Source organism: Alexandromys fortis, unplaced genomic scaffold (assembly GCF_014885135.2).
Source record: "Alexandromys fortis isolate MF-2015 unplaced genomic scaffold, M_Fortis_MF-2015_v1.1 scaffold_19, whole genome shotgun sequence".
Lineage (NCBI taxonomy): Eukaryota > Metazoa > Chordata > Mammalia > Rodentia > Cricetidae > Alexandromys > Alexandromys fortis.
This window is the reverse complement of record NW_026067890.1, coordinates 10,105,366-10,133,035: the sequence shown is the minus strand read 5'-3', so window position 1 is coordinate 10,133,035 and position 27,670 is coordinate 10,105,366. Positions and strand designations below refer to the sequence as shown.

General features: G+C 40.3%; 1 protein-coding gene across 1 annotated transcript in view; it reads right to left on the bottom strand.

Moving 5' to 3' along the window:
* The window catches only part of Arsj (arylsulfatase family member J), a 48,665-nt gene extending 23,604 nt beyond the window's left edge, over nt 1-25,061 (bottom strand). The window contains exon 1 of the mRNA XM_050147163.1: nt 23,795-25,061. Within this exon, the coding sequence (XP_050003120.1) occupies nt 23,795-24,192 (398 nt within the window). The 5' untranslated portion in view covers nt 24,193-25,061. The remainder of the gene's footprint in view (nt 1-23,794) is intronic.
* Nucleotides 25,062-27,670: the final 2,609 nt, after the last annotated feature.

Genomic DNA, 27,670 nt, shown 5'->3' with positions numbered 1-27,670 from the left:
TGTTTAAACATAGTGTGTAATTGAATCCATTCTGCTTCTCGATTCAGCTAACTTCTTACAGTACCTTAACAAAGACAATCAATGGTTTCTGTGGGAGGTTAAACCCTGGCGAGGTAGTGCTGGAGGTGGTCACTAGAGGGCAATAGAGGGTTAAGAAATAAGTACAAAGCAGTGGCCTGGTCAAAAGGACAAATAGACAAATAGGACCATTCCAGATGGGTGAGTAAACACCAGTTCCTACCTCTTTGTAGGGGAGGCTAATCTCACTCAGGCTTATCCCCAAATTACAGTCTAGATAAGAATCCCATGAGGACATGGATATGACTTGGACAGAACCAGAATGTAGGATGAATCAGCTAGGAGACACTTAACCAATCACAAAGTAATGTCAGACATTACCACTAAGTCTTGGATGGAGGTCAGACAATAGTCTTGACAATGGAAGCCTTGGTGTGATGGTTGATGTGGACATTTCTATTTAAAGCCAAGATCAAAATAGTGCAGAGTCAGCACTAATAGCCTAAACACACCTACTATCTACCACATGAATTTAGACAACAGAGCTATGTAAGATACAAGGAAAAGTCAGCTGCACTGCAGAACACTGACTGTGTGGAGAAGGACTGCGGCACGTGACTTTAGTAATGAGATTGCCTGGGAGGAAACATGAGCAGGGAGGAGTGTGGTAAAAATCTGCTCCCAAGAGCCAGCCATCCCTGTGAGTCTCTGTAAAGAGGTGGTCTGTCTTCTCTCTTAACTCGGGCTTCATTAATCCTTCACAATTGGAAGTTCATTGTATACCTGGCGATGCAAACAAAATTACTGATACATTTGGTTTTCTTGAAAGTCATAAGGAAAGCATATGCCATATAAGTATAATAAATAAGACTTAGTTTAACTCTCTGAATTTCATAAATAAGTGCAGTGAGAAGTTTCAGTAACAATTCTAACTTTAGAGAAGATGTGTTCAAATAAAATTAAGGGTAGGTACGCTTAGAAGGCTAGAAACACATTTAATGTGTTCATCTATAAAACTGGGTGGATGGATAATAAATACATCTTTGTTTAAGATGATCAGTGAACGCTTAATAACGAACCTTTAAAGAACTGACCAAAATAGCAAAGGCCAAGTACTCTGAAAAATAAACATGATTCAAAATGATAAGGAGACTGTGGTCAAAGATGCATGGCATGCGTTTAAATAAAATTGTTTGAGAAGGCCTGCAACTCAAAAGGCAGTATTTCTATGCATCATGGAAGTACCATATAGTGAACTATAAGTGACTGTAACAAGCAGAATTCTTTTGTAAATACAGTTCTCTGTAGTTTTACTGTTCTGGGATTTTAGGAGCTTTCTTAGCAAAAGCATAATTAATGTGTTAATTATATAATAATTAATTAATAATTAAAATATCAAATTATCAAGTTATAATTAATAATAAATAAATACTGTGTTAGGACAATAATCTATCTGGAGTCTTCTGAATGAAAAACCAGTATTTTGGTTTCCCAGAGTGGCTAATGCTGTAAATGTTTGAATTAATTCATTACATATCTAAATACATAAAAGCTAGTAGTAATGACCACCCCTGGCTCCACCTCCTCTTTCCTATCACACACAAATATGACATTACTTTTACCTAATTCCTAATTCTTCTTTAAAATTAACACATGTCACTTCCATAATTGCTTTCTCTCAAAAAAAAAAGTTCCACTAATGTTCAGGCGGTATGAAGTTTAAAATGCTCTCTATTTAAGGACTATTGGCTCCTAATTCACATTCTTTGCTTATGTTTTCAATTTTGTAAAATATTATTCAAAATTAATCATGAGTACCAAAAAAATCAAAAAAAAAAATGTTGTATTCCAAAGTTGGCCTCAAGAAGAACAGCTAGGAAACTCCAAATAGCAAAAGATTTTTTTTCTTTATTGCATTTAAAGTTTAACCATACAGAGGTACTTTAAACACATTCTCTCTTGTCTTTCACTGTACATACTATTCCAAGGATGAATATGCCCATAGTTCTTATGGGTGTTTGTGATGTACAAGCACAATAGGTGGAAATTAATCTCATAGCAGCAGGAAAGCTGCTCCCAGCTTTTACCAGGCAGCAAAGTGCAGCTTCCGACAGTGGGGCTGTTTTAAAGAGGCCCACAGACAACCTCTGCCTGTGTTCTAGGAGCCATGCAACCTCATAGACATGGCCTGGGATCCGTCCTAGAGCAGCAGCGCTCTTCCTTTCGCTGATCCCTGTGCACTTATTTGTCTAGCCCTAGTTTACTGTTCTGTTCCCTTCTGTAGATGGAGCTCTGCTCTTTTCTCTCTCTCTCTCTTTTTTTTTTTTTCTCAATTTCTGGACTGTTTTCTTTAGCTTGCGTGAGCACCTGTTTGAGAGCCCAAGCCAGATGGATACAATCCATCACTGGGAAAATCTGAGGAAAAGAAAGTCAGCGTGCTTTTTACAACGTGCAGGATGAGAAGGGTGAAAGGATGGTGGGGCCAGGAAAACACACACTGGTCAGGAATATACTGAAACCACTTCCACCAAACAAGAGGCATCTTATAAACTCAGGATGAGTCTGGCTTTTAATAGCCCAGGAGAAACGCTACACTGGCCTTCCCTCCGTCAATTGTAAGCAAACATTTATCAAAATGAAGGAGCATCCTGGTTGCTATGGAGATATTCACTTCGCACACTACACCAAGCTCTATAAGGTCTTAACTGTGTATGATCATCTCAGTGATGGTATAATTAAATAAGGAATCGGGCTGGGAAAAGTCAACAGAAACACTCAGAAACCAGGCTTTAGTCCATCTTGCAAGGGCCAGGATGTGGTTTTTCTTGTAAAAGAAGCCCCATGTTTCCAAGGGTAGTGCTTAATAAAATACCAAGTAAAGTATGATTAAAATGCAGCACTTTCCACTGCAGTGTTTTCAGTCTAGTGTCGCTTTGTTTAACTGCTCTAACTGTTAAAATCCTCATTTAGAGCTGAGATAATTGGGTCTTATTTCCACCTTTTCTAACTTCACAGCAGTAAGTAGACAGTGCAGGGCCCAGGAAAGGCCGCCTCTGAGTTGTTCTCCAATCTGGCTCCTTCCTGGCCCTCAGGCTGCAAAGTCTGCAGGCCAACTGGAGCACTAGGCCCAGTCCAACCTGAGGTCCCCCAATATGCCATCCTCGATGGAACTCATATAGCAGGGACAAAGGGTGATCCCCAATACCTTTGAGCCAGGTCCAACCCTTAGCTGGATTCCAGACCCCTGGAGGCCTTTGGAAGCTTACTAGGTCCGAGCATCTACCCATCCGGGCTCCATGGGTCCTGACACATCCCCCCAGCTGGTGAGGGTGAGAAGGCAAAGTCTGATGTCAGATGTCAGATATCAGATCGTGGGGAAGGCAGGTACCCTAGGCCGGGGGCCTGGCAGAAGCTTTCTTTTTAAAGTTTTGCTTGCCTGTGGTAGTATTCTGACTTCGCTTTAGGGTTTTTTTCTCTTTATTTAACTCTCATGTTTTATTATTGCTAATATCATTGCATTTAACTAATTTTGTGAACACTTATAATTATTGCTAACATCATTGCTTTTAACTAATTTGTGAACACTTATAATTATTGCTAAAATCATTCCATCTAACTAATTTTGTGAGCACTTTCATTTTGTTTGTTACTTTGTTTTAAGATGGTCTCATGTAGCCCAAGTTAACCAATCTTACATTTGCAATGGAGTCACACTGGACAAAGGAAATGAAGATGAATATTAACGTTAAGAAATAAATTCCTGCAGTTATGGCCACTTAGATTTTTGACAAAGTTATTAAACACACACACACACACACACACACACGACTGCCTGTTTGTTTGTTTGTTCACACAAATGGGGTTATGTCTTCTGCAGTACAACTGTGTTTCCAAAGGCAGAATGAAATTAGAACCATATTTCTCACCTTGCACAAAAATACAGTTTTAGAAATTAAAGATCTTAAGGTAGGAACTGTTAACTGGATGCTACTGGAGGAAACCCTAGGGAAGACCCTTCAGGATGCAGACATAGTTAAGGATTTTTTGAACAAGTATCTAGCAGCACAGGAAAGACTCAGGAGTTGCCATCTGTGATTATTTCAAACTGAAAGGTGTCTGCTCAAAAAAGGGAACAAATCATCAGAGTGATGAGGTGTCCTTCAACATGGGAAGAACTGTGTGTCAAAGGGGGATTAGTATCTAGGATATATAAAGAACTGGATATATTCAGCCACAACCCCATCATCCAATCAGTAAATGGACTGTTGAGACTAAAAGAAGAAATACGAAAGCAAGTTGAAAAATCTTCAATATCCTAAGTCAAGAGGAGAATGAAAATGAAAGCTCCTTTGAGATGCCATCTAGGTTAGTTCTGATGGTTGCCATGAAGAAATACATCAGTGCAAATGGTGGAGGGCGCAGGGAAAGGGACATCAGATTCCCTGCTGGTGGGACTCCAAACGGGCGCAGTCACTATGAAAAACACTGTGGAGCTTCCCTACAAAACCCAAACACAATCCACTCATCCTGCTCTTGGGAATAAAACGGAAGGATTCTAAGTCAATATACCACGGAGATATTTGCATATCTGTGTCTATTACAAAACAAGTCACCATAGCAAGGTTTGAAATTAGCCTAGATGTCCTTCAACACTGGAAAAAGGAAATGTGGCATGTATATGCAGTGTGATTTTTATGGAGTCATAAGAAAAATGAAATAATGACATTTGGAGGCAAGTGAATGCAACTAAAAGTTACTATGGCAAGCAAAAGGAATTGGAATAAGAAATATGACATTTTTTCTCACATGAACTCACATTTAAAGTATGTGTGTATGTATAAGTGTGTGTGTAATTATTGCAAGTGTAATTGCAATTATTGTAGTTCACAAAACTCGAAAGGAGAACATGAGAGAGAATAAAAAGATCTTAAGGAAGCTGGGAATTCGTGAAGTTAAGGAATTAAGGAATACAATGTAATATGATAGCAGTTGTTTGGGAAAGGGGAGGGGAAATGGGTGATCATAGTCCCTGAGGGTAATGAAGCACAAAAAAATTATATGACATGCAGTATGAAGATTCCACGATGAAACCCTTTGCTTTTCATGTTAACCTAAATAAGCAATAAAGCATACTTTGATGAGTTAAAAATACATGTTTAATGAATTGGGCACTCACAACATGGAATACTCACGTGGAATGCTTTCAGTAACACTAGTCTTGAGCAGGGCCCTTGGGGAAGATTCATTATACAAAAAGTTAATAGCAACAGAGGCTTCAACATGGTATTTGATGTCTGTGACAGAAATGGTTCTTTTATATTCTGCTTTTGGAAAAGTATTGTTACAATTCAATTTAGCACCAGTTTTTTTTTTCTTTTGTAAAAAAAGTTAAGTTTAAAAGACCTTTTCTGAGACAGGTAGACAGAAAAAAAAATAACTCTTTGTGTATGAAAGGCAACAACACTGTAAAATAGAGTGGAGAAAAGAAAGCACCCAGCATGATTATTTATTTGGAAGAAAAACAATTTTTTTTCAAATTGTTCTGTAGCAATGTAGAATTCCACTGAAGCCGCTCAAATCAACCTTTGGATGGTGGAGCCTCTAAGGATGTATACTGTGAGTCCCCTTGAGCACAGACATGTAACCCAGTCCACAAATGTGCTTTTATATTTCATGGGACTGACTTCCTTTTACATACTGAACACATGATTTGCTTTCTTATTTTATGTAATTTTTGATTCTTTTAAAAAAAGGAACATCAAGTTGCAAGAAAAGATTATAAACGGAAAAACCTTAAAAGCAAGCTAGGACTTCATCTGCAAGGCTTAAGTACCTCTCTTAGTTTTATGATGTAATGGCAGTCTTGAAAGTTTTATGAATAAGTAGCACACTGATTCACGACATGAGCCTGACATCCTGTCTGGAACATCTTCCAGGTTAAACCTTAGCCATTACCATTTCATATTCTGTGCCTAGGTGCCCAAGCAAAACAACCACACTGAATGACATATACAAGTACAGCACATCTTTGTACATTTGAATGTTGTTTTGGGAACCAGTTAAAAAGAAATGGTAAGCCAGTACATGGAAGATTATAAATACAGCCAGAGGTTAGCTGGAATCTAACTAGGGATGCCTTCCAACTATTGCCAGTATCTGAAGCCTCTTCTGAGTTCTTCCTCCAAAACATACTATGGGGTTAAAAGCAAAAAGAGAGAGGTGGGAGAATGGGAAGGGGAGAAGGAGAGGGAGAGTTAAGTAGAATAAGGTGAAAAGGCTAACTATCAGATATTGATTTATGATTTATTTACTGATTTACTTATGGAACTGCTTGTATTGCCTATTTACCAAGCATGACTTCACTTTTACCTCAATCAGAATGACCCAGGTAAATAAAAACTATGGGTCATTGCCCTTTACAACCTGCTAACTACTAGGTAAGCATCTGTAAAATCCTACCCATCCTACCTTGTCTTTTAGAGTCTATGATGAGAACACAAACTGGACCCAGCATTTAAGGCTTTCAGAAGCTGTCCTGGTTTTGGTCAACCAGTGACATTTTCTCTCTTTCACTCTCATTGGGGTCAGGGTGCTTGTCTGGAAAGATTAGGACCAGCAGTGTATGAGTGCTTCTAGACTTAAAGCATTATGTTATAAAAAAACCAAGTCTAATAGGCAAGAGATATAGAGAAGCAAAAACCCGTGTTCAAAGACTTGCGTGCATTCTAGCAATGCAAAGAGTCATCAATGTTATGACTAGTGGTAGCATGTGACTTCATGTTTATCTATGTGTATAAGATTAATATGTTTATTTGCAATATGCTCCCTTAAGCAGACAAGATGATGTCTATACCTTAATTCAGACTAGACCCTACATCATGGGTCTGCTGCTTTTCTCTGTGTCTGTGAACTTGCCTATTTCAATCTTAGGTGTTATTTTTACATGCAACTGCATCTTTAGCTCAGTTAAAGCACGGAAGAGCAGAAAAGAAAATGACGACATTGGATGCATTTTCAAGGGTAAGTAAAATTTCAATCAGGTTTCATTATTCAAATTCACTCCTCCTGCTGATTTAATCATTGACTTTTCACTAGTTTGTCTTTGCATCTCAGAAACACTTTCCTTTTGAACCTCTGGCCCCTTTAATTATCGTGGTATCCTCTCCCTCCTTCACTATAGGCTGAAACCCACATCTAGCCTACAACACTCTCCTTTTCTACTCCATCAGCAAACTTAAGCATCCTTCAAGAGTCAAAGCATTTGCTTAAGGAGTATGTAGTGGTGGTGATGGTGGTAGCGGGGGTTGGGTAGTTAAGTGATCTTCCGTTTTGCCAATTTAAAGCACAGTAAAAACTGAATTACGATTAGAGTTCAGAATAGAACATTTCTTTTTCAGGCAAACGTTGTGGAATTAAGCGATATGCCACCAGTTGCTCAGGGGATTGTGCTGCTTGGCTCACGTGGAACATAACCACGTCATCCAATGTTAGACTGTGGGGAAATAATTCTATTCACACTCAGTTCAGTGCTCTGTCTCATTAACAGCCCAGCCTCTAACCACGCCTGCCATTTCTCCTCAGAAGCCGTCTGCTTAATGTTTCAAATTCAGACTCTTAAATTGGTGACTCAAATCCCCAGTATTGAATCATCTAGGCAAATATGAGTCAGAGCAATAGAACTCTTGCAGACAGACATGTAGCTAACTGAACGTGAGGGAAATATGTAAACTTGTGAACAACTTCTCGGTCTCAAGGGAGACAGAAGTTTTAGCTGTTATGAGATGTTAGAGTAAGAGAGAAACGGCATGAAGCTGTTTTCCTGTCTTATCTTTCCTGAACTTAAACATCTATTCAGATAATCTCAAGTCCTATCATGATTTTCCATAAAAGGCTCACAGTTACCATGTGTGGCATTTAAACAAAGATTTTACAGATAGCTGTTGTATCTTACTTTATGTTAATTCACCGTTTTTTAGTTTTGGTTGTTTTTTTTTTTTTTGGCACTGTAGTATTAATGGATTATTTTCCCTGAAAGATTACATAAATACATGTAACCAAATGGCATAGTTTAAAGTTATTCCCCACCTCACAGTATGGCTCATGTCTATTTGGGTTAATGTTTTGATCCACCAAACATGAAGCAGAATGTTTTCTGAAACTTTTAGCTGCCCTTGTTTTTATTTGAAGGTTCTGATGACCCTGTTCTTCAGTAGGATTCTTTCTATCACTGGCTGTTTCCTGATTAGTTACTTCTCCATTCTTAGCAGTGTTGGTATTTTATTTCTTTTGCAGGTTTTATTCAGCAGCTCCCTTTTCTTTGCCAACAGTGCAGTTTCACAGGACTGGAAAGGAACAAGTGAACAGTGACGAGGCAATGGTAAGATGTTTAAATATGAGGTGTTGGTATAATGTGGCATCAATAGGCATGCCACACAAGAGACATCAAAGTCCTGTGCCCTATGATTGTTTGCTACATCTTTTCAGCCATACGGATCAATAGTTTGTCACTTTATACTCTTTTCTAAGTGGCTATTTTATGGTATTGGAGAACAGCTTGAAAAACTGGGCATTTTGACGTCTGAGAAACTCTACACCCCAGAAGTAACTGTGTTCGTTATTATTTTCCACATACTCCTTGTGTCCTAGACCTGAGCCTAAGTGTTTCTTGTCTACATCCTCTGGAGCACTGCAATGTCATAAGATTATGTGGCGGTTTCAAAGAAAATGGTTCCTATGGGATTGGCACTATTAGGAGTGTGGCCTTGTTGGAGGAAGTATGTCATAGTGGGGGTGGACTTTGAGGTCTCATGTATGCTCAAGGCAAGCCCAGTATCTCAGTTTACTTCCTGTTGCCTGCAAGATGTAGAACTCTCAGCTCCTTCTCCCATGCCGCTATGTTCTGCCATGATAATACTGGACTAAACCTCTGAACTGTAAACCCCCGAATTAAATGATTTCCTTTTTAAGAGTTGCCATGGTCATGGTGTCTCTTCACAACAATAGAAACCCTAACAAAGACAGATTATCATCTCCACCTGCTCCTTTTCTACCCTAGAACTACCTGGGTGTATAGCAAAGGACTAGAAACAGAGCAGAGCAGAGCATCACCATCCACAAAAAGTCAACAGACAAGGCTATGCTTATACATGCATGTGACCCCTAGCTTTTGTCAGACAGGACTGAGGAGTGTGCATGAGCAACAGATGATAGTACCTGCATCTTAAGTGCATCTTCTCATGGATGAAACAAATTCAAAATGGTTTAACTATAAAGAGCTATATCTAAGACAGATATGAAAAATATTGTCATTGAACTACCTCATCATTAATAGTTACATGTAATTCTGGCATACACATTAAAATGAAGGTCGTACTTTGCACCAAACCACCACCACCACAACAACACATTTCCTCATAAAATACATGCTTAAGATCCTGGTAGCTTTCTGTTTCTGATGTTGATGGATTGTCATTTTTATGTTTTCTAACTTTGATGCCTATTTCTGGAACATGATTATGGCTCAACATTTTATTAATTTGTAGCAAATAACTTGGTAATTTGTCTTCCTTAATATGTTAAAAAGGAAAGAGAGAGAGAGAAAAAAACCAGAGTCTTTCAAACAATGACCTAGGAGCCCTGAAGCCTGGGTGGACGGGCTGTGAATCTGCCTTAGAAGGCAGCAGTTGGTGTCTGGGAACCTACCAGGCACCCTGCTTTCATGTCTGATGTATTGGGCTTTTCTGTCAAAGATGGCATTTGAACGAGAAGATCCCCAATGAGAAAGAGCAAATCACAGAACAAGTTTCAAGCCCAACAAGGAAATAAGCCAACATACCTATGGCAGACAACGTGTACAAACCTGCCGACTCCTGTAGTCCAAACTGCAATGGGAATGATGGGAGAAGTAGACTAGTGTGTGGTTCTGTGTAGACAGTGGGTAGGCCAACATAAGAGGCCAATGAGGGTGTGGGGGGTTAGGAGGCTTCGAGAAATTGGGAGTGGTAAAATTCCATAGAATAAGACAACTAACTTTCTCAGAGTTTCACACTAAATAGCAGGAGGGAATGGGAATACCCAAATATGATATATTTTAACCCAACTGTCACAGAGAGCATCACTCTGTAACCAATGGAATTTTTTAAATTATTTATTTCTTTATTAAAGATTTCTGTCTCTTCCCCACCACCGCCTCCCCTTTCCCTCCCCCTCCCCCAATCAAGTCCCCCTCCCTTGTCAGCCCAAAGAGCAATCAGGGTTCCCTGCCCTGTGGGAAGTTTAAGGACCACCCACCTCCATCCAGGTCTAGTAAGGTGAGCATCCAAACTGCCTAGGCTCCCACAAAGCCAATATATGCAGTAGGATCAAAAACCCATTGCCATTGTTCTTGGGGTCTCAGTAGTCCTCATTGCCCGCTATGTTCAGCAAGAAAACATATAGGCATCCTCCTCAATATTAACCTTCATCAGGCGATGAAAGGAGACAGAGACAGAGACACACATTGGAGCACCGGACTGAAATCTCAAGGTCCAAATCAGGAGCAGAAGGAGAGCGAGCACGAGCAAGGAACTCAGGACTGCGAGGGGTGCACCCACACACTGAGACAATGGGTATGTTCTATCAGGAGCTCACCAACGCCAGCTGGCCTGGGTCTGAAAAAGCCTGGGAAAATTTTAAGTATGAGAGAGGAGAGAAAGACAGAGACAGAGACACAGAAAGATTCAAAACGATAGTGAATTCCTTAGACCTTGTTTCACTTAAGAAAGACTGAACTTTCTTTTGTATTAGAAAGAGACTTTATAACATTTGTCTTTAAAATCCAGGAGAATGGATGCTTGGCTTATACATTAGGTTGGACAGACTGTATACTTTAATTTCAAAGTTTGCTGTGGTAACTAAGAGCGTATTGTAGGAAACATTTATCTTTATAGACTTGTTTCCACTATTGGCACAGTTGTTTATTCTTTGGCCCAGAAGCCACTGCAGAACACAGCAGTATTAGTTCCCAGGCTGGCTCATAGGTTGCTCAACCAGTGATGTGTCCTGGAGAACAAAGAAGAGATCACCATGTGGAAAAGATTTTTTTTTAAAGATCACTTTCTAAAAATAAAAGCAAAATGGCACATTTTTAGACATATGAAAATTAGGAAACAAAGAGAAAAAATATGTGCCACAATTAAAAGAGAAGCCAATACTCTCAGAAATAAATCCCTAAAAGTTATAACTCTAAAATTTCCCATGTGGAACCAGCTTGCCCAGTCGTTTGCTACAGTAAGAGAAAAGAAGCAAACGTGCGTGCCTGTGTATGCACGGATGGACATTTGACATCTAATATGACTAATATCTAAAAGCACAGCACTTTCATTTTCATAGTCTTTTACTTTACTCAGGGCTGTAACCAAATGCTCAACAGGAGAACTTGAAGGGGAGGTTTCTTTTGACATTTCTGGAAAGGCAGGGTTGTGGGGTGGCTTGGTCCGTGGTAGTGGCAGCAATGGCAGTGCGGTATGCTCATATATTGGTGGGCAGGAAGCAGGGAGAAGCTAGGACCTCATAATGGACCTCTGTTGATGTCTCACCTCCAGCTGGCAGGCCTCCCACCTCCCATATAGTCCCTACTGGTTGAAAAGAGATCATTCAGACAAATGAGCCAACGAGGGACAGCTCACATTCACTCAGTTAATGCTGCCCTGGACAACCATGGCCAGACAAACACTTTTCCCTTGGCAACACCTCTTGGTCATAGTCACCAGTGTGGCTGTGTCTTCTTTTAAAATATTACTGAGTGTCCATGTCAGAACTTCATGCAGATATTATGCTCCATCTATTGCGCTTAATTTAAAAACATCTTTATGGCTGTAACTTCTCAAGCTATAAAACCTAAAGGACCAGGAAAAGGCAAAGGGAAGCCAAAGGTTATTATTTATTGTAGGCTTTGAAGACAAAAAGCATAATTTTCAGTCATTCCCTTTTGATTGGTTCTAACTGCTGTTTGAACAACATCCATTCAGTAAAACACTTCCTGTTTTGCTCAATAACCTCTGGCTTTGAAGATTTTTGATCTCTCCCTTTGTTTCTTTTAGATGTCCATGCCTGCTGGATCTGTTCAGCAACCAATCAGAGCTCACCCATTGCTTAATGTCTAGACACCATTAATTTTTGAATAGGGCAGAAGAAAGGGATCCTTAGCAGGTCTTCCTTGGGTAAACCTCACCTCTAAATTTATCCTCAGTGCAGCTACTAAAGGAATCCCACAGACCTACTTGAGATCATAGTGTTCCTAAGATAAAAACTTCTGCTTAATTAGAGGAAAATTCCTTGCCTTTAGGAGATGGCTTCTGTTACTTCTTCCATCCCATTTTTCCCCTTCATTTCTCCTGTCTCTGTTCCAGTTTCACTGGGATCACTTCTGGGTGGTGCCTGAGCACATCAGAGGTACCACTCTCCCAAGACCTGTGCATTTTCTGTTCTTCTTTCTTGGAGCAGTTAGCTACAAGTTTATCCTTTATTCCTTGATCTCTGTAATATTGCTGGCCCACAATTTCTGACTTAAACCCTCCTTCCTGCCTTCTCATCTTTTGCAAAGAAGTCAACTACCTCTGACATACTGTGTTGTTGACTTTTTCTTCAGTTGGAATTGAGGTATTAAAGTTCAGAAATGGCAATGTTCCAAATGTTTACAAGTCTGAATACCTTTAGTTTTATGCCTTAGTTCTCAGAAAGCCTATTGCCTTTTTATCTTAAACAAATTGCTTTGCCTAAGAAAGGAATCTCTTTCCAAAACATGGGATCTATAAAATCCGATACACAAGTCTTCCAACTTCCTCCTGCGATTGCATTAGGTGTTATGTCAATGGCAGTGGGAAAATGAGAGACATACTTATACAGAACACTGGACTGGAGCTCTGATGTTGTACCACTCAACATGGCCCTCAAAAACACCTGTTCCCCACCACAGGGGAACTTACTGCTAAAGACAAACCTCACATTCCACGCTAGACCTTCTGCAGGAGAACCGCTAGAGTAGAAACCAAGGGCAGTAGGCAGAAAAAGTCCTTCATGTGATTCTCAGTGCCATTTACTGTCATAAATTCTAATTATTAACACTTAGGAGCTTGTTAAAAACAAACTAGGTGTGGTGGAAAATGCCTGTAATTTTAGCACTTTGGGGTGGGGGCAGGAAGAGTCAGGGTTTAAAGTCATTCTTAGCTACATAGAAAGTTTGAGATCAGCCTGGGCAGCATGGCATACTGTCTCAAAGCCAAATAAAAACATTAAAAGGAGGCTATTAGAATCAGCAATATATTTGAAGAAATTAAATTTTTCAAAGTTAAAATACAGGAAGTAGATAATTGCTGTTTCTAATACAGTAACAAAAGCTGAATTTCAGATACATTTTAATTGTCTTAGGGGACCTATATATGTTGAACATTTAAGTTATCAGAGTGATGATAAAATATTAACAAATTTTGTCTCTCACTAAGGGAAGATAAATTGATATTGTCATCTTAAATTTATATATGAAACAAACCAAAATAAGAATTTATATCAATGCACCAAATTTGAATGGGGGAGCCAGTTAGAAAATGAATTTTTAAGTAATTATGTCTATTTTGCTATAGTTGTTTTTATTGGAGGAACATATTATTGACTTCTACCCTGAAGATAACCTATGCAGCTAAACCAAGTCTGTCCTATCAATCATCTAGGAAATGGAGCGGAAAAATCAGTTCTTAAATTAGAATCCCATTTTCATTACTTTGGGACTTTGGCCAAGATAACAAATCTCTCTATGTCTGAGTTCATCACACACAAAATGAGGTTTAGAGAATGTATAGAGACACAGATTTAGATAGGTCCACACATTTTGGAATCCATCTATTGGAGGATCTACATAAAATTAGAGTATAAAATAGTTATTGTTAGTTAATATTATACAAGTATAGATATGCTATCAAATTTACAGCATAAATTATTAAAGTATAGGTTATTAATGTAATGGGTTAACAAGAACAGATAACTCTTTTTTTTTCTTAAGTAAGACGGCATAGAATTTGGGTCAATTGTCTATAGAACTTTGGTTTATTTTAGATGGAAGAAACCATCTTGAACTCATCTAAATGTTGATAGAAAGATTTGGGGGGTATAAATATAGATTATAAAGGGGAGAGAGATAATGGAAGGAGTCAAGTCTTTTGTCTTTTCTTGATACATTGAGGCAGACGAGAAGGAAGATAGAAAATGGCTTATGAGCAATGATAGCAGCTTTATAAATTTGCCATCAATAATATGAAAGAGATGACGTTTACAGGGATCTTTTACAATATTGGCAGATGGCATGGTTTGAATAAGTATGGTCCCCATACACTCATGTGTTTGAATGCTTGACCCAGGGGGAGGCATGGCCTTGTTGGAGTAGAGGTAGCCATGTTGGAGAAAGTGTGTCACTGTGGAAGTGGGCTTTGAAGTCTCATATGCTCAAGTTACATCCAGCGTGGCACTCAGTCTCCCTTCAGTGTCTGTGGCTCAAGATGTAGAATTCTCGACTCCTTCTCCAGTACCTTGTATGCTTGCATGCTGTCATGCTTCCTGCCATGATGATAATGGACTAAACCCTTGAAACTCTAAGCCATCCCCAATTATATGTTTTCCTTTATAAGAGTTGCCATAGTCTTGTCTCCTCACAACAATAGAAACCAAGCAAATACAAAAGTATTAAGAAATTTAAGAATGGGGGCTGAAGAGATGACCCAGAAGTCAGAAAGACTTATTGATCTCTTAAAGGAGATGAGTTTGGTTCCTAACAAGCACACTGAGCAGCTTACAACCACCTGTAACTCCAACTCAAGGAGATCAAACACCTTATTCTATCCTTGATAGGCACCTGAATATGTGTGATACACACACACACACACACACACACACACATTTTAAAGAATTAAAAATGGTAGTTCTGAAGATTAAGACAATATCAAAAAAGAGAACCCTGTATGGTCATAATTTCAGATAAAGGTTCTACACTTGAGATTTGAGAAATATTTGTTTCTATTGGTCCTAAATAAATTGACTCCAGAATTGCGTTAAAAATAAAGCTGTCCATATGCATGTGCTTGTGTTTATTTAGAGTTAGGGTTCCAGTATAGAGGCCAAGTTGGCCTCGAAGTCATTATTCTCCTGGCTCAGTAACTGCATAACTGGGATGAAAGGTGTACCTCCATGTCAAAAATTTATATTTGCATGTGATTTTAAATTCAGTGTAATATTGCATATTTGGGAATTAGGAAGAAAGAAGATCATGTTTACAACCTATTGCAATAATTGAATGCCATTTTGCTGGTATAGGGTGAGAAAATAATCAGAAAACTCTGGGAAAGGAGATGAAAGTGGTAGAGGGCCTGCAGTCACACAGTGGAGTTTCCCAGAGGAGAATGGAGAATTGTCCTACAAGGAAGACGACTGTGGAAGGGCACACAGCCCTGTGAGAAATTGCTAGAACTTTTGCAGTGCTGACTGACCCTGAGTAGATTCATCAATGTTGAGCCAGATTTTGTAGGTCTTCGGATGGACTTAGGAACTGGATTTTAGCCTCCGGGGAATTGGAAGTGCTGAAGTGTTAGCTGGCAGGACCAGTGCTGTGTTGTGGGAATTTCACTCCGATTCCTTGTAGGGGTGGATTCTTCTGCTGCAAGCATTCCCTGTCTTTTAAGAGGTTATTGAAATAGTGGCCACCAAGCACATGAAGTTTTATTTCCACCATGCCTAGGTTATGTGCTAATTCAAAACTAGTTTTGATGCAACTACTAAGTGTCAACCACAAAGCAATATTGGATTCAAAGCTAAATTACCCACAGTCTTACCTCCCCCTTTCCATCTGACCCTCCCTTTCCAAATCCCCACCCCCATACATTCATGACTATGTATTTACATTTACTCAGCTCTTATAAAAATGAAATTTGCTAGTAAATGAATGGAACTAAGAAAAAAAATCATCCTACACTGGTCTGGGCTTGATGAATGGGGTCCCAGCCCTGAGAGTGAAAGTGGACACAAACTCACATCTCTAACACAAAAGCTATCTACAGCTGATAACCATTCGCAAATGAAACTTTAGTTTTCTCTGATGGAGTCTCACTGCTCACTGTGTATACAGGCCAGTCTTAAGGGCAGGCCTCATGCAGGTTTTGTATATGTGGCCAACACAAAACAAACTCTCTAGCATTTCTAGAGGTACTTTGTCTGATAATACTTTGTCAGAATTGTTTGTTTGTTTGTTTTTCCTTTTCCCTTTCAGGTCCTTAGGATATATGTTATGGTTTCCAGTTTTGTGTTCCTATAGTTTATATGTGTGTGTAAATGTGTGCATCTCTATATCCACACGTTACTTGGCCTTTTCTTTAGCTACTTTTCTTCTGTGTGTTTGTTTTGTCCTATTCTGTTTTTTTAACTATTATTACTATTACTTACATTATTAATTATTTCTCATTAGTATTTTAAAATAAAAAAAGAAAAAGTGTGGATTTGGGTGGATGGGGAATTGGAGAAAATCTGGGAGGAGTTAGGGGAAGAGAAACAGGGATCAGAATATATTTTATTAAAAAATCCATTTTCAATAAAAAAGTTCTGGACCATTTTTTTTGGTTTGATCACATTCTCTACATAAGGGAAATAAGTAATTGCTTATTCAACTCTTCTTTCTCTCATTCCTCAGATGTTTACTTAGCACCTAGGAATACAGAGCCCTGGCCTGGGTCCTGTGAAATTTATGGAGTTATAAATCAGAATCTTGCTTCTCAGAGGGCCAGCAAGGGAGGTAAAAAGCTTCCTAAGAGCTGTGAAGGAGTGGAAAATCATGCCTAATAAGACAGTTATAGGAATAATTGTGGAAGGTCACTGCTAAGATAAATTATTTCTGGCTAAGAGCTCAGGGGAAGCTGCATGAGGAATGTGGGGTTTCTGCTGAATCTTAACTAGTGGCTGGCATTTGGGCAAACAGTGCAAAGGTGTGAATTCCAGAAGTGAAGCAAAGAGATGGGGAGCGGTTAGAGGAACCCTAGAAACCTTGAGCCATTTGTCCCTTCTGGTGTGGAAAGTTTGAAAATGTAGAGACAGAAGAAACTGCTCAAAAACTAGGCCAAGGTATGATTATAGCTTATATGTAAGGCAGAAAGTATTGAAGAAAGCCTGGGGGACATTGGCCGAGCCATACACTTTAAGCTCAAAATGCATGCTCTACACTTTAGAAGCTATGTACTCATGGTCTGCTTATATAACTCTTTAAAATGTTGATATTCTATCCATAAAAAATGAGAACATTTGTTAAATATTTTATGAATATTTTCAAATATTGGGTGTGAAGATTAAAAGGCAGGATGCTTGAAAAGAAACAGGCACGTGAAACCCCTCAGAGAAAATTAATTTCTTTTCTCATTTTTGATACATTGGGGGACCAAGGGCGCTGTTTGCTGAAGGGGCTGTTGTTATGGGTCTCATGTTTTAGTAAAGCAACCGTACTAGATGAATTGGAAGAGGGAAGGGGTAAAAGCTAAAAGACAAGAGTAAGAAAGATTTCCTTCTTCTTTTAATTACAATAGAGCACACAAAGAAACAGATGCCTCAAAGAAAAACCACTAGTGGGGATGTTTAATATTTAGGCTATTAAAAGAACATTTCATCAAACTAATTACATCATAGTAAAATAGCCACAGGGTGAGATGAAATCACAATTGTCTGTAGAAATTTGCTAGAATTCGTAGTTCTTAGCCCTCTGCACCTGGATACATTTCAACCATCTTAAATAGCATATTTAAGAAACTCAACAGTATTACCTGGACAGATATTTATCCAGATGATGAATATGTCTAATTTTAAATGAGTCTTTGGAGGCTCATTGAATATTCAGCACTTTGATCATCAATGTATGCCACTAGCCTACCTAATCAACACGTCTACTCTCAGCTAATCCAAAAGTTGAGTAGGACTAGCAGCTATCTGCTGGATGGCCTTGGCTTTGGGTTCTTTATTGATGTTCTAAGAGAGACCTGAAAGGCACTCTCCGCTTGCTATATTCATTCATCTTCTAAAGGTGAAGCAAGGCTTGAAAGAAATTCTTGTTTATCTACAGATAACTATAAACATTTAAATTTTACAAGTGCCTCGGCATTAACTAAATATTTGTGAAGGCAAGGAGTGAATTTTTAATAACTAGTATTGAACATTATCTGGGTATAGAACACTACTTACAACTAGGATTTTCAACAAGTAGGTAGAGTAGGAAGCATATTCGACCTTGATGTTGATGGGAATTGTGTATGTGTGTGTGTGTGTGTGTGTCGACACACAAGGCCATACAACATACAACGGGCTAATTAAATCTAGTCCCCAAGCTTCTCCCTTTATGCTGAGAGTCACTCCAAAATTTAGTTGCTTTTTCATCGTCTTACTTTCTCATTAACACTTCTTATCAACTATTGCTATTGTCTCCTTCAGAAGCATAATTCCTTAAAAGAAATAAATAAAAGCAGCAAAACAGACTAGTCTCACAGTCTTTTGGCTAATTCTGTGCCTCACCCCTTATCCCTAAGATATGGACCAGCACTGGGTCACCATCCTCTTCTCTATGGTTGTTCTTACAATTTTCAGTGGTTTAGGTGTCCACAGGAATGAGGTATTGAGAACTCTATCCTAACATCTTAACTTCCTCACTTCCAAAGACTCACCCTCTAGCTCACTCTGCCCTCACTTCTCTATCATTTGTAAACACTGCCCTACTTGGAATTTTGTCCCATCATGGGTTTTCCCAGCCACTATTTCCTGTCCTTTCATTTAGCAATCTATTCACTCAACCTGTATCCACAAACTCAGAGACCACTGACTGTCAGAACATAAATCCCCTATATGTCTTCTTTCCACAGTCAAGTCCTTGATCAGCCACTGTGTTCATTTTGGAAATCTCCCAATCCGCTTCAATCCAGCTCTGCAACTGAGGTGCTTCCCCTTGTGTCACCTGAATGCAGCAGGAGAGAAACCACTATGTCTGACCCCAGCAAAACTAAGCCACAAAGCTCAGGTGGGTTTCCTGGACTGCCGGCTTTCTGACTACATTTCCCTGCTCAGTTCATTTTCTTTTTTTCAGTCCCTTTAGAAACCATTTTATATCCAACTTTCTCAGACATCTAAATTTTAATTCTCAGTTGGTGATCTCACTTTTCATGTTACATAGAAAGCAGAATGATTCCAAAGTGAACTCCTCCATAGTCCTCCAATCAAGTTTCCAATCTCTTTGCACTTTGTAACCATCTTTGTTCCTTTCATTAAAGAGTGAAAAGATAAAAAAACAGCCAATGTGATTTTAAGGGACAATTAGGAGGACTTACGTTCTAGATCAGCGGTTTTCAACTTCTGGCAATCTAACCCCTTGGGAGTCTAACAGTCCTTTCATAAGGATCATGGATTATATATCCTGCATGTCCTGCAGATATTTACAATATAATTCATAACAGTAGAAAATTACAGTTACAAAGTAGCAATGAAATAATTTTAGGGTTGGCCATCACTATAGCATGAAGCACTGTATTAAAGGGTCACAGTAAGAGGAAGGTTGAGAACCACTGGTCTACACATTAATATTTATCATACAACGAAGGTTCCATTGGAGAAAAGGATAGTTATTAGAACAGAAGAGTCTAGAAATGGACTAAACATAACAGCTGATGATGATTATGCAATGTTATGGAGAACATGTGATCTTAAAAGTTATCTCTCATTCTCCCCTTCCTCTGTGTATGCATGCGTGTGTGCATGCATGTGTGCGTGTGTGTGTGTGTGTGTGCATGTTCAGGCATTCATGTGCCACAGCAACATGCATGCTCACATCATGACCTGCTCATGCAGATCAGAGGACAATTTTAGGGAGTCCTTTGGGAGTCAGTTCTCTCCTGCCACCTTGTGGGTTCTGGGGATCAAATTTAATGTCAGGCCAAATGGACAGACAAACGAGAGTGAATACTTTGAAATTCTGGTTTAACACTACATTAAAAGTTAATTCCAGTTGATCTAAATATAAAAACAAAGCAATAAAAGATTTAGGAGGAAAAGGCTATTATGATGATATAGTATAAGTTAGAGTCTTAAATAAGCAAGGAAGGAAAATAACAGAAATTAAACTACAATAAAATTAAAACCTAGTCATTAACAACCCCATTACTGAACCAGCGAGAGTGGAGGAGTCGTGCAGTACAAACAGAAAAAGGGAGAGATTATATAAATAATCATCACACTCCATCAAGGAATGAACAGGCCCTTAAACAGAAAGTAGAAGGACAATTTGCATGAATATTTACTAAAAGACACTCGGCATTATTAGTTATTATGAAAATGGAAATTTTAATCAGGACAGCATACCAGTGTGCAATGACCATGAATTCTAAAATGGAAAGAGACAGCACGGGCTGTTGGCACAGATGGAATTTACCACAGAGTTGCAGTGATTCATAGTTCAAGCTCAGAAGTGATGACTTTGGGAACTGCTGGGCAGTTATCTACAAAAGTCACACACCATGGACCTGTACCTCAGCAATTCTACTTGATTAAAAAAAAAGACGAATGCAGAGATATGCTCAACAAAGCATGGGCAACTGTTTAGCAGTTTTATCATACTAGTATCAAACTGGAAAGCACCAACATTCTTGATGATAGAAGGGGTAAACACGGTAGCATATTTACGCAAAGGAACACTATCACACTGAGAGACTCAACAAGTTACATCAATAGACGACAGCATGGAGAACTCCATAAGAGGAAGACACTGACTTATTATGAGAGAAATACAATTCAGATTGCCTCTCTTTCTTGGGTTTTTGGAAATGTGTGTCTAAGGTTTGCAGAGTCCATGATTCAGAAGCTATCATTATGATCTTCTTAAAGGAGAGGTGGTGTTATTTCTCTGGGTTACCACTTGGAACAATTTCTTAAGAATAATAAAGCTAGCTTGAAATGGATTGAATGCAGGCAGTCACTTTCTCAATTGTCCTTTCTGTCATCAGAACAATTACGAGCATCCATTGACCACACTGAATCATTATCCCTCTTGGACTCTTACCAAATCGATGTAAAACAGGAACGTGTGTAACAATGATCGCTCTCTAGATTCTGGTGTTTAACAAAGATGCTTATTAAATAAAGAATTTGATTTAATTCACCATAAACATCATTGTCATCAGAATAATGGAACGTATTCATAAAATTATTAGTGATTTCTGGAAAGACCCCCATCGCTGCTGAAGCTGAATGATGCGTGGGCCTAGAGATTTGCGCTTCGACTGGCCCTTGAGGTGACTCAGTCTGCATTTCTGAGTTTGAGAACTACCACCACCTAGAGAGCAGGGTTCCTCAATGGCTCCTCAGTCTGCAGGCAGCCGTCTGCACACAATAATGGCTTCCTGACAGTGACTGATATGCAGTCAGAGCGGTGTGACATAAATTGTAAAGGGAATTTGTTACATTAGCTAGGCAGCATAAAAAACAGTTTCACATTTGGATTCAAAAAAATTGAAAAACCCAAAACATAAAAAGGAGTGTTGTGTTGATGGTATAGATGTGAATTCAGCCCCAGACATTAGACTCTGCTCAACTGGCGTAAAGATGTTTGACTCCTCTCACATTTCCCATAACCTACTTTCCTCTTGAAATAATCCATCCCACCGGGACTTTTATCGCTTCCTTCCTTCTTTTCTTTAGAGGATGCGGAAAGCACAGACATGTTCTCACAGACAGGATAAGTGCCATATTCTTGGGCCTGAAGCATTGCTATTAAGCCCAGAACTAGGCACTCATGACGGCCTTTTTACAACTGTACTCATTTACAGGAAAGTCCCAGGGAAAACTCCAAGTGAGACATCTCTCACCGCTTTACTCAAGTAAAAAGCTGTAGCAAATCACAGGAGCAATTTGAACTTTTCTTGTCTACAAAGCAATTATGCAACTTATTGGACCGAACATGAAATGTTAGCAGGAATCAGCATCTTCTTACTGGATGCTTGGCTGCCCTGAAAATGCTGAGTCAGCCCTTGATTAAAGGGGAAAAACAGGAGTCGTTTCCATCTTCATCTTCTTCCATCTTATTGGGTAAACTTCCAGATAACCATAAAGGCAGGATAGATATTTTATCAGTATAAGATGTTCAGGACCAAATGTCCTGATTCAGTGGAAAGCCTTGAACGTACTTTATTGAGTAAAGTAAGTTTATATAATTCAGTTTCATAATTTTTTCAACTTCTGTTGGCTCTCTGTGCAAATTTGAATTCTATAAATCAGTTGAAGTGTCTTTATGACACGCTCGTTTCATGAGCCAAGGATAAGGACGGCTGGGAACAGAGATGAAGAAGTTAATCCTAGGCCACAGATGGGCTTATTTTTCCAGCCAACAATTGCTCTTTTATAAATATCAAATGCTCTTGACTTTATGATGCAATGAAAATGACTCTGAGGACACTGAGACCCTTCCCTCCTCTCCTCCCCATCCTCTTCTTTCTTTTATTTACCATTTTTTTCTTTTTTATGTTTGAGATAGGATCTCACTTTGTAACTCTGGCTGACCAGGAACTCACTATATACACCAAGCTGACATCAACCTCTCAGAGGTCTGCCTGCCTCTGCTTCCTGGGTGCTGGGATTGAAAATGTGTACCACCATGCCCTGCACTCTAGCTCTTCTAAGGATGAAAAAATAATTTATCCTAGTGATGGCAACTTTTGACAGCGTGCTAAGCAGTGGAAATTATGCTGTAAGCAAAAGTCTTTGCAAGACCAAGATTCCTACAAAACACTGGAGTCTTGATTTTTCCAGACTGGTTACTGGCTACTCTGACAGCATCCAACTCCAAGAACAACTTCACTTGAAGCAAGGATTCTCTGTCCTGAAACCAAACTCACAAGACACGTAGATTGACGCATGAACTGTTCAGGAGTAGCTTGATCCTTGACCCTAATGCTTTACCTGCCTTTCAAACTGAATTTGCACCACGTAAACAAGTTATGATCATGGATATTCTGACAGAGTAAAACCAGAAAAATGTATGAACACCTTAAGAAGATTCTAGTTAGCAGACTGACAGCATTGTACGCATTTTCAGGTATCTGCACTGTATCAGTCACTCAGACTTCCACCCCACTCGGAGAAACAACAGCAAATTCCACTCAACTTCAAGGCATCTTCAGAATTACCTTGGCAGTTAGATATGGCACCATAAGAAAAAAATACACCAACAAAGAAACAAAGAGACCAACAGAGGCATAGTCTATATCCATCATACTAAACGTCTCTTTTTTTTTTTTTTTTTTTTTTTTTTTTTTTTTTTGCCTCTTTTTTCTTTGTGACCTGAGGATTTGGTCATGCAATTCTAGATTTTTGTAACAAAGAGTTTGTAAACGACACCTTGCCTTGTGATTTCTGCTCTGTACCTGAAACAAAATGTGAACATGCTTGAGGATCGAACCAGGATCCAAGCAGCAACCAATGAGTCCTCTGGTTGCTGGATGAATATAAAAAGCCTGACATGGCTCCAAAGCTCGCAGCTGGCTGTCAGGGAAAGGAAAGGCGGGAGAACAGGACCTCGCTGTTCACACTAATATTGACAGACGGTATATCGTTCACCCACTCATCTCCTTATTCATTGGATTGTTCCCACCGCCCCATACTTTCTGTTTCTCTCTTAGATGGAGAAACCAATGTAAATGAAGGTTTACGACGTTTTCAGATAGTAACTAGAAGTGGTAACACTTACTTTCCGGTGATAAACTGGCTCCTGGACGGTGTGCAAATAGGCTGGACATAGTAATTCTCTAGTTTAACTCCTTCCGCAGCGAGTTTGTCAAGAGTGGGCGTCTTTATCTCAGATCCGTGGTAACCCACGTCTCTAAATCCCTGATCATCAGCTAAGATGAAAATGAGATGGGGCTGGGCGGTGCCCGTGGCGCCTGCTTCAGGTCTCTCTTCAGCTTGAGCACCCAGGAGCCCCTCCTCTTCTAAGCCCTGGCCCCAGCACAGGTAGCCATAGGTGAGTAGGCTGAGGATCCAGAAGCCTGCCAGGGCACCCATCGCCACTGCCACTATCTTTCCAGGCCACACCCAGCCCTGAGGAGGTGGCGGAGGCTGAGGCTCCGCGCTGTCCCTGGAGGCCATTCACTGGGGTCCCAGCAGAGACGCCACATGCAGAACCCTGCCCACTTTTCTGGTGTTGGCACACTCATGCATGCGGAGGGCTAGATCCAGCTGAAGGTGGCAAGGAAATCCTGCTCCCCTCCCAGCTGTCTCCACTTCCCACAACTTCGATGCTCTGGAGGTGATAGTTTAACCCGCGGATGCTGGAAAAAGTAGAAAGGAGCAGGTCCTCTCCATCAGTTTGCACTTTTTCCTCGCCTAACACCGCCCAGCAGTTTCCACAGAAAAGTTAGTATCTTCGCCGAAAAGTTCTCACGAAGAGAAAAGAACAAACAAGAGAGGACTTGATAGCCACACAGGGCAGGGACGTCTGGTGTTCACATAGTTCTCTACACTTCGTCCTGGAGTAGAACTGTGCCCATGCGCAGGCAGGCACCAGGGGTGGTGGAACTGGCTGGCATCAGTCCCGCGGCCCCGGCACTCCGGAAGACTTGCCAAGTTGCTCTGAGCGACTGACTCCCTGCTTCTGGATGGATGACAGACTGAGCCTAGGGGACCTGCTTCTGGCAGGCCGCCTTCCCGGCTTTTTCAGGGATGTTTCCCCGTCTTCCGCTGTGCGTTAGTCAATCTCCTGGACCCCTTCTCCAGGGGCGAAGAAAGGATCCTGTTCTAGAGCCGGCCTTCCCACCTCTTCGGCTATCCCTTCTCTGCCCCGCAGCGCTTGGGAACACTCACGGGATCCTGGCCTGTGATCGCCAGCGCACACGTGCCCCGTAGGTGCTGCAGCTGCCCCAGCGTGAGCTTGGGTGGCTGACTTAACTTTGACTCCTGTGCCTTCTCTCTCTACTCGCCAGGCAGCCGCGGCCGGAGAACCATGCTTGCTGGCTGAGGGCGGGCCCAGGCCGGGGGAGGCGCTGGCTCTCCGCCCTCCTCTCTGCTAGGAGAAGGATGGACCCTGGAAGGGCGGCTTCTTCGCTGCAGGGCGGCTCCCGGGGTCCCCTATGCGATGTCCCAGTGCAGGTTGTCTTTCCTTAGGTATGCAAATAGAAGTCCCCCCTTGCCCATCCCGAAACTTTTGAAGACACTGGAACAAGTGAGAAGAGCAACAGATGACTGTTCACTTTTCTTCCTTGCTGGCCTCCTCCTTTTATATCCCTCCCTGACTTTGCCTTTTCTTTTCTCCGTATTTTTTTTTTTTTTTTTTGACAGTCACAATTACAACCTTTCAAGTAGTGTTTTTTCTATCAACAGTTGACCTCTCCGGTCGATTTATCCCTTACTCTCTTCCTAAGTGAAGATGTTAAGAGTGTAAGCTTTTTTCCTCCTCTTTCCAAACTTTCAGGGATTTGCCGGCCAGGAATGGAGTGGGGGAGGAGGGAAGGAGGAAGACACACACACACACACACACACACACACACACACACACGAGAGATGGGGGGGGGGGTTACACCGTCAAGATGGGAAGCCCATCTGTGTGTGTAGTTTTGAGACCTGGACCTCACTGTGTGCCTGAGGATGACTCGGAACTTCTGATCCTACCACCTCCACTCCCCCAATTTTAAGATTCTTCCAAGCCAGGTTCATGTAGTGTTGGGTCAGTCCTTCAGCACTTGTCAGCTGAGCTGTGCCTTGGAATTTTTGCAGCAAACATTGTTTCCTGTCTAGCACCTTCGTGTTTTCTCCCTTTGCCCTCTCTTTCTTTTTGTTTCTCCCCCTTTTTCTTCTTCCATCTCCCTCTCTCTTCTCCCCACAACAGTGGCTTGTTTCCTTTGAGAAAACATACTCTTGCTGAAATTGTAGCCTTTTAAAACACTGCTCAGAGGCAGGATCTCTAAGGAAGAGGCCGTCAAAAATCCTTCAGATATGCTTTTTTGTTTGTTTGTTTGTTTGCTTGCTTGCTTCTTTCATATTTGTTTTAACACTTACTTCACTGAACACCTCCTGAGGACTGGCATACAACACGTTGGACTCAATTAATGGTGAAGTCAGAGTTCTAAGTTTCATCTAACTGTAACTTTTATTCCCTCCTGGTACTTCAGTTCCTGCCGAATTCTCAGGCGAAGCTGGTGAAACGGAAACTGAACCTGGAAGATGGACTACTGTTTCATGCAACTAATTTCTTTAGCACTCAAGGGCGGTTGCTTATTCTGGTTGCTCAGGGGAGAGATGTTGAGATTTAGAAGATATGTTTAGAACTGGGAGTAGCAATTCTGAGAGTTTAAATTTCTAGACTTACAAGGAAAGTCCTACTGGAGATTAGAGTACCAGGGGGCAGGGCTCCAGGCTTCACTAGTCCTCATGGGATGCTAGAGCCGAAAAGACAGAAATCCTCTGACAGACCCAGCTACTTTTAATTGGAGAGCTCATGAATGAAGTAGGAGAAGGACTGTTTGTGTTCTTGTGTGACAAGGACAGTTAATTCCAATTTATATTTCTGGCAAGAAATTTTTAAGCCAACGTTTATGGACTATTTCCTGTGAGCTAGCCATGGTACCCTAGACACTGACACTTGTATGCACATGCATGTGCTGCTAAGTCTTGATGTGGTTAGTGCCTCATATACTTTATCATTCTCCCCCAGCCATGAGGAGCAATCTTCCATTCCACAACACTGGACCAGCTGAGCCAGAATTATCAGTGGTACGGAGCAACTGAATCAGAATGCTTCTGCTGCTAGAACCTATACTATGGTGGGAAAGAAACATTCTGCTCAGCTACCAGCCCAAGCCCCAATTGTTACTGTGAAAAAAGCATTCTGGAGAAGAGAAAAACAACTCAAAGAAATCACAAAGCTTATGTTTATGCTGTATGCGGTTAAGGTGAGATAGTTCAGGGAAATAACCTTTAAACTGAAGGGGTATTATTTTATTTATTATCTTCTTTTTTTGCAGAAAATTTGTGCATATAAATGTGAGTTTAAAGCTTTTTCTCTTTAAAAGAAGATCTTACAAATGGGGTTTAAAATTGTTCCCATTCAAGAAGCACTGACTGATCACAACTGGCAGCTAAGATCCTATTGACTGTGTGCTTGGATTATGTGTACATACACTCAACATTTCCTACTATGGAGTTGGGTTTCATGCACTCTTGTTTTAGGCAATAGTTTTGCCACTCTCATGAAATGTCAAGTTGAAATATATGTACGGCTTAGTAGTTATTTCCTCGTTTTAGAATCAACTTTCTTATACTCAGGCATCAGTTGTTTCCATGGAATCTATTCTTAAGCTTATTTCAGCAGCTTATGAATACTTAATTATAAATAAAGCCCATTTCATTTCATTATGGAGTGGACACATGTCTTAGTTACTGTTCTAATGATGTGAAAAGACATTGTGATCTAATGATGTGAAAAGACATTGTGATCAAGGCAATTTCAGGAAGAAAGCATTTAATTGAAGGTTTGTTTACAGTTTCAGAGAGTGAGTCAATTACCATGGCAGCAGGAAGGCAGGCAGGGTTGAGGAAGAGAGAGAGAGAGAGGGAGAGAGAGAAAGAGAGA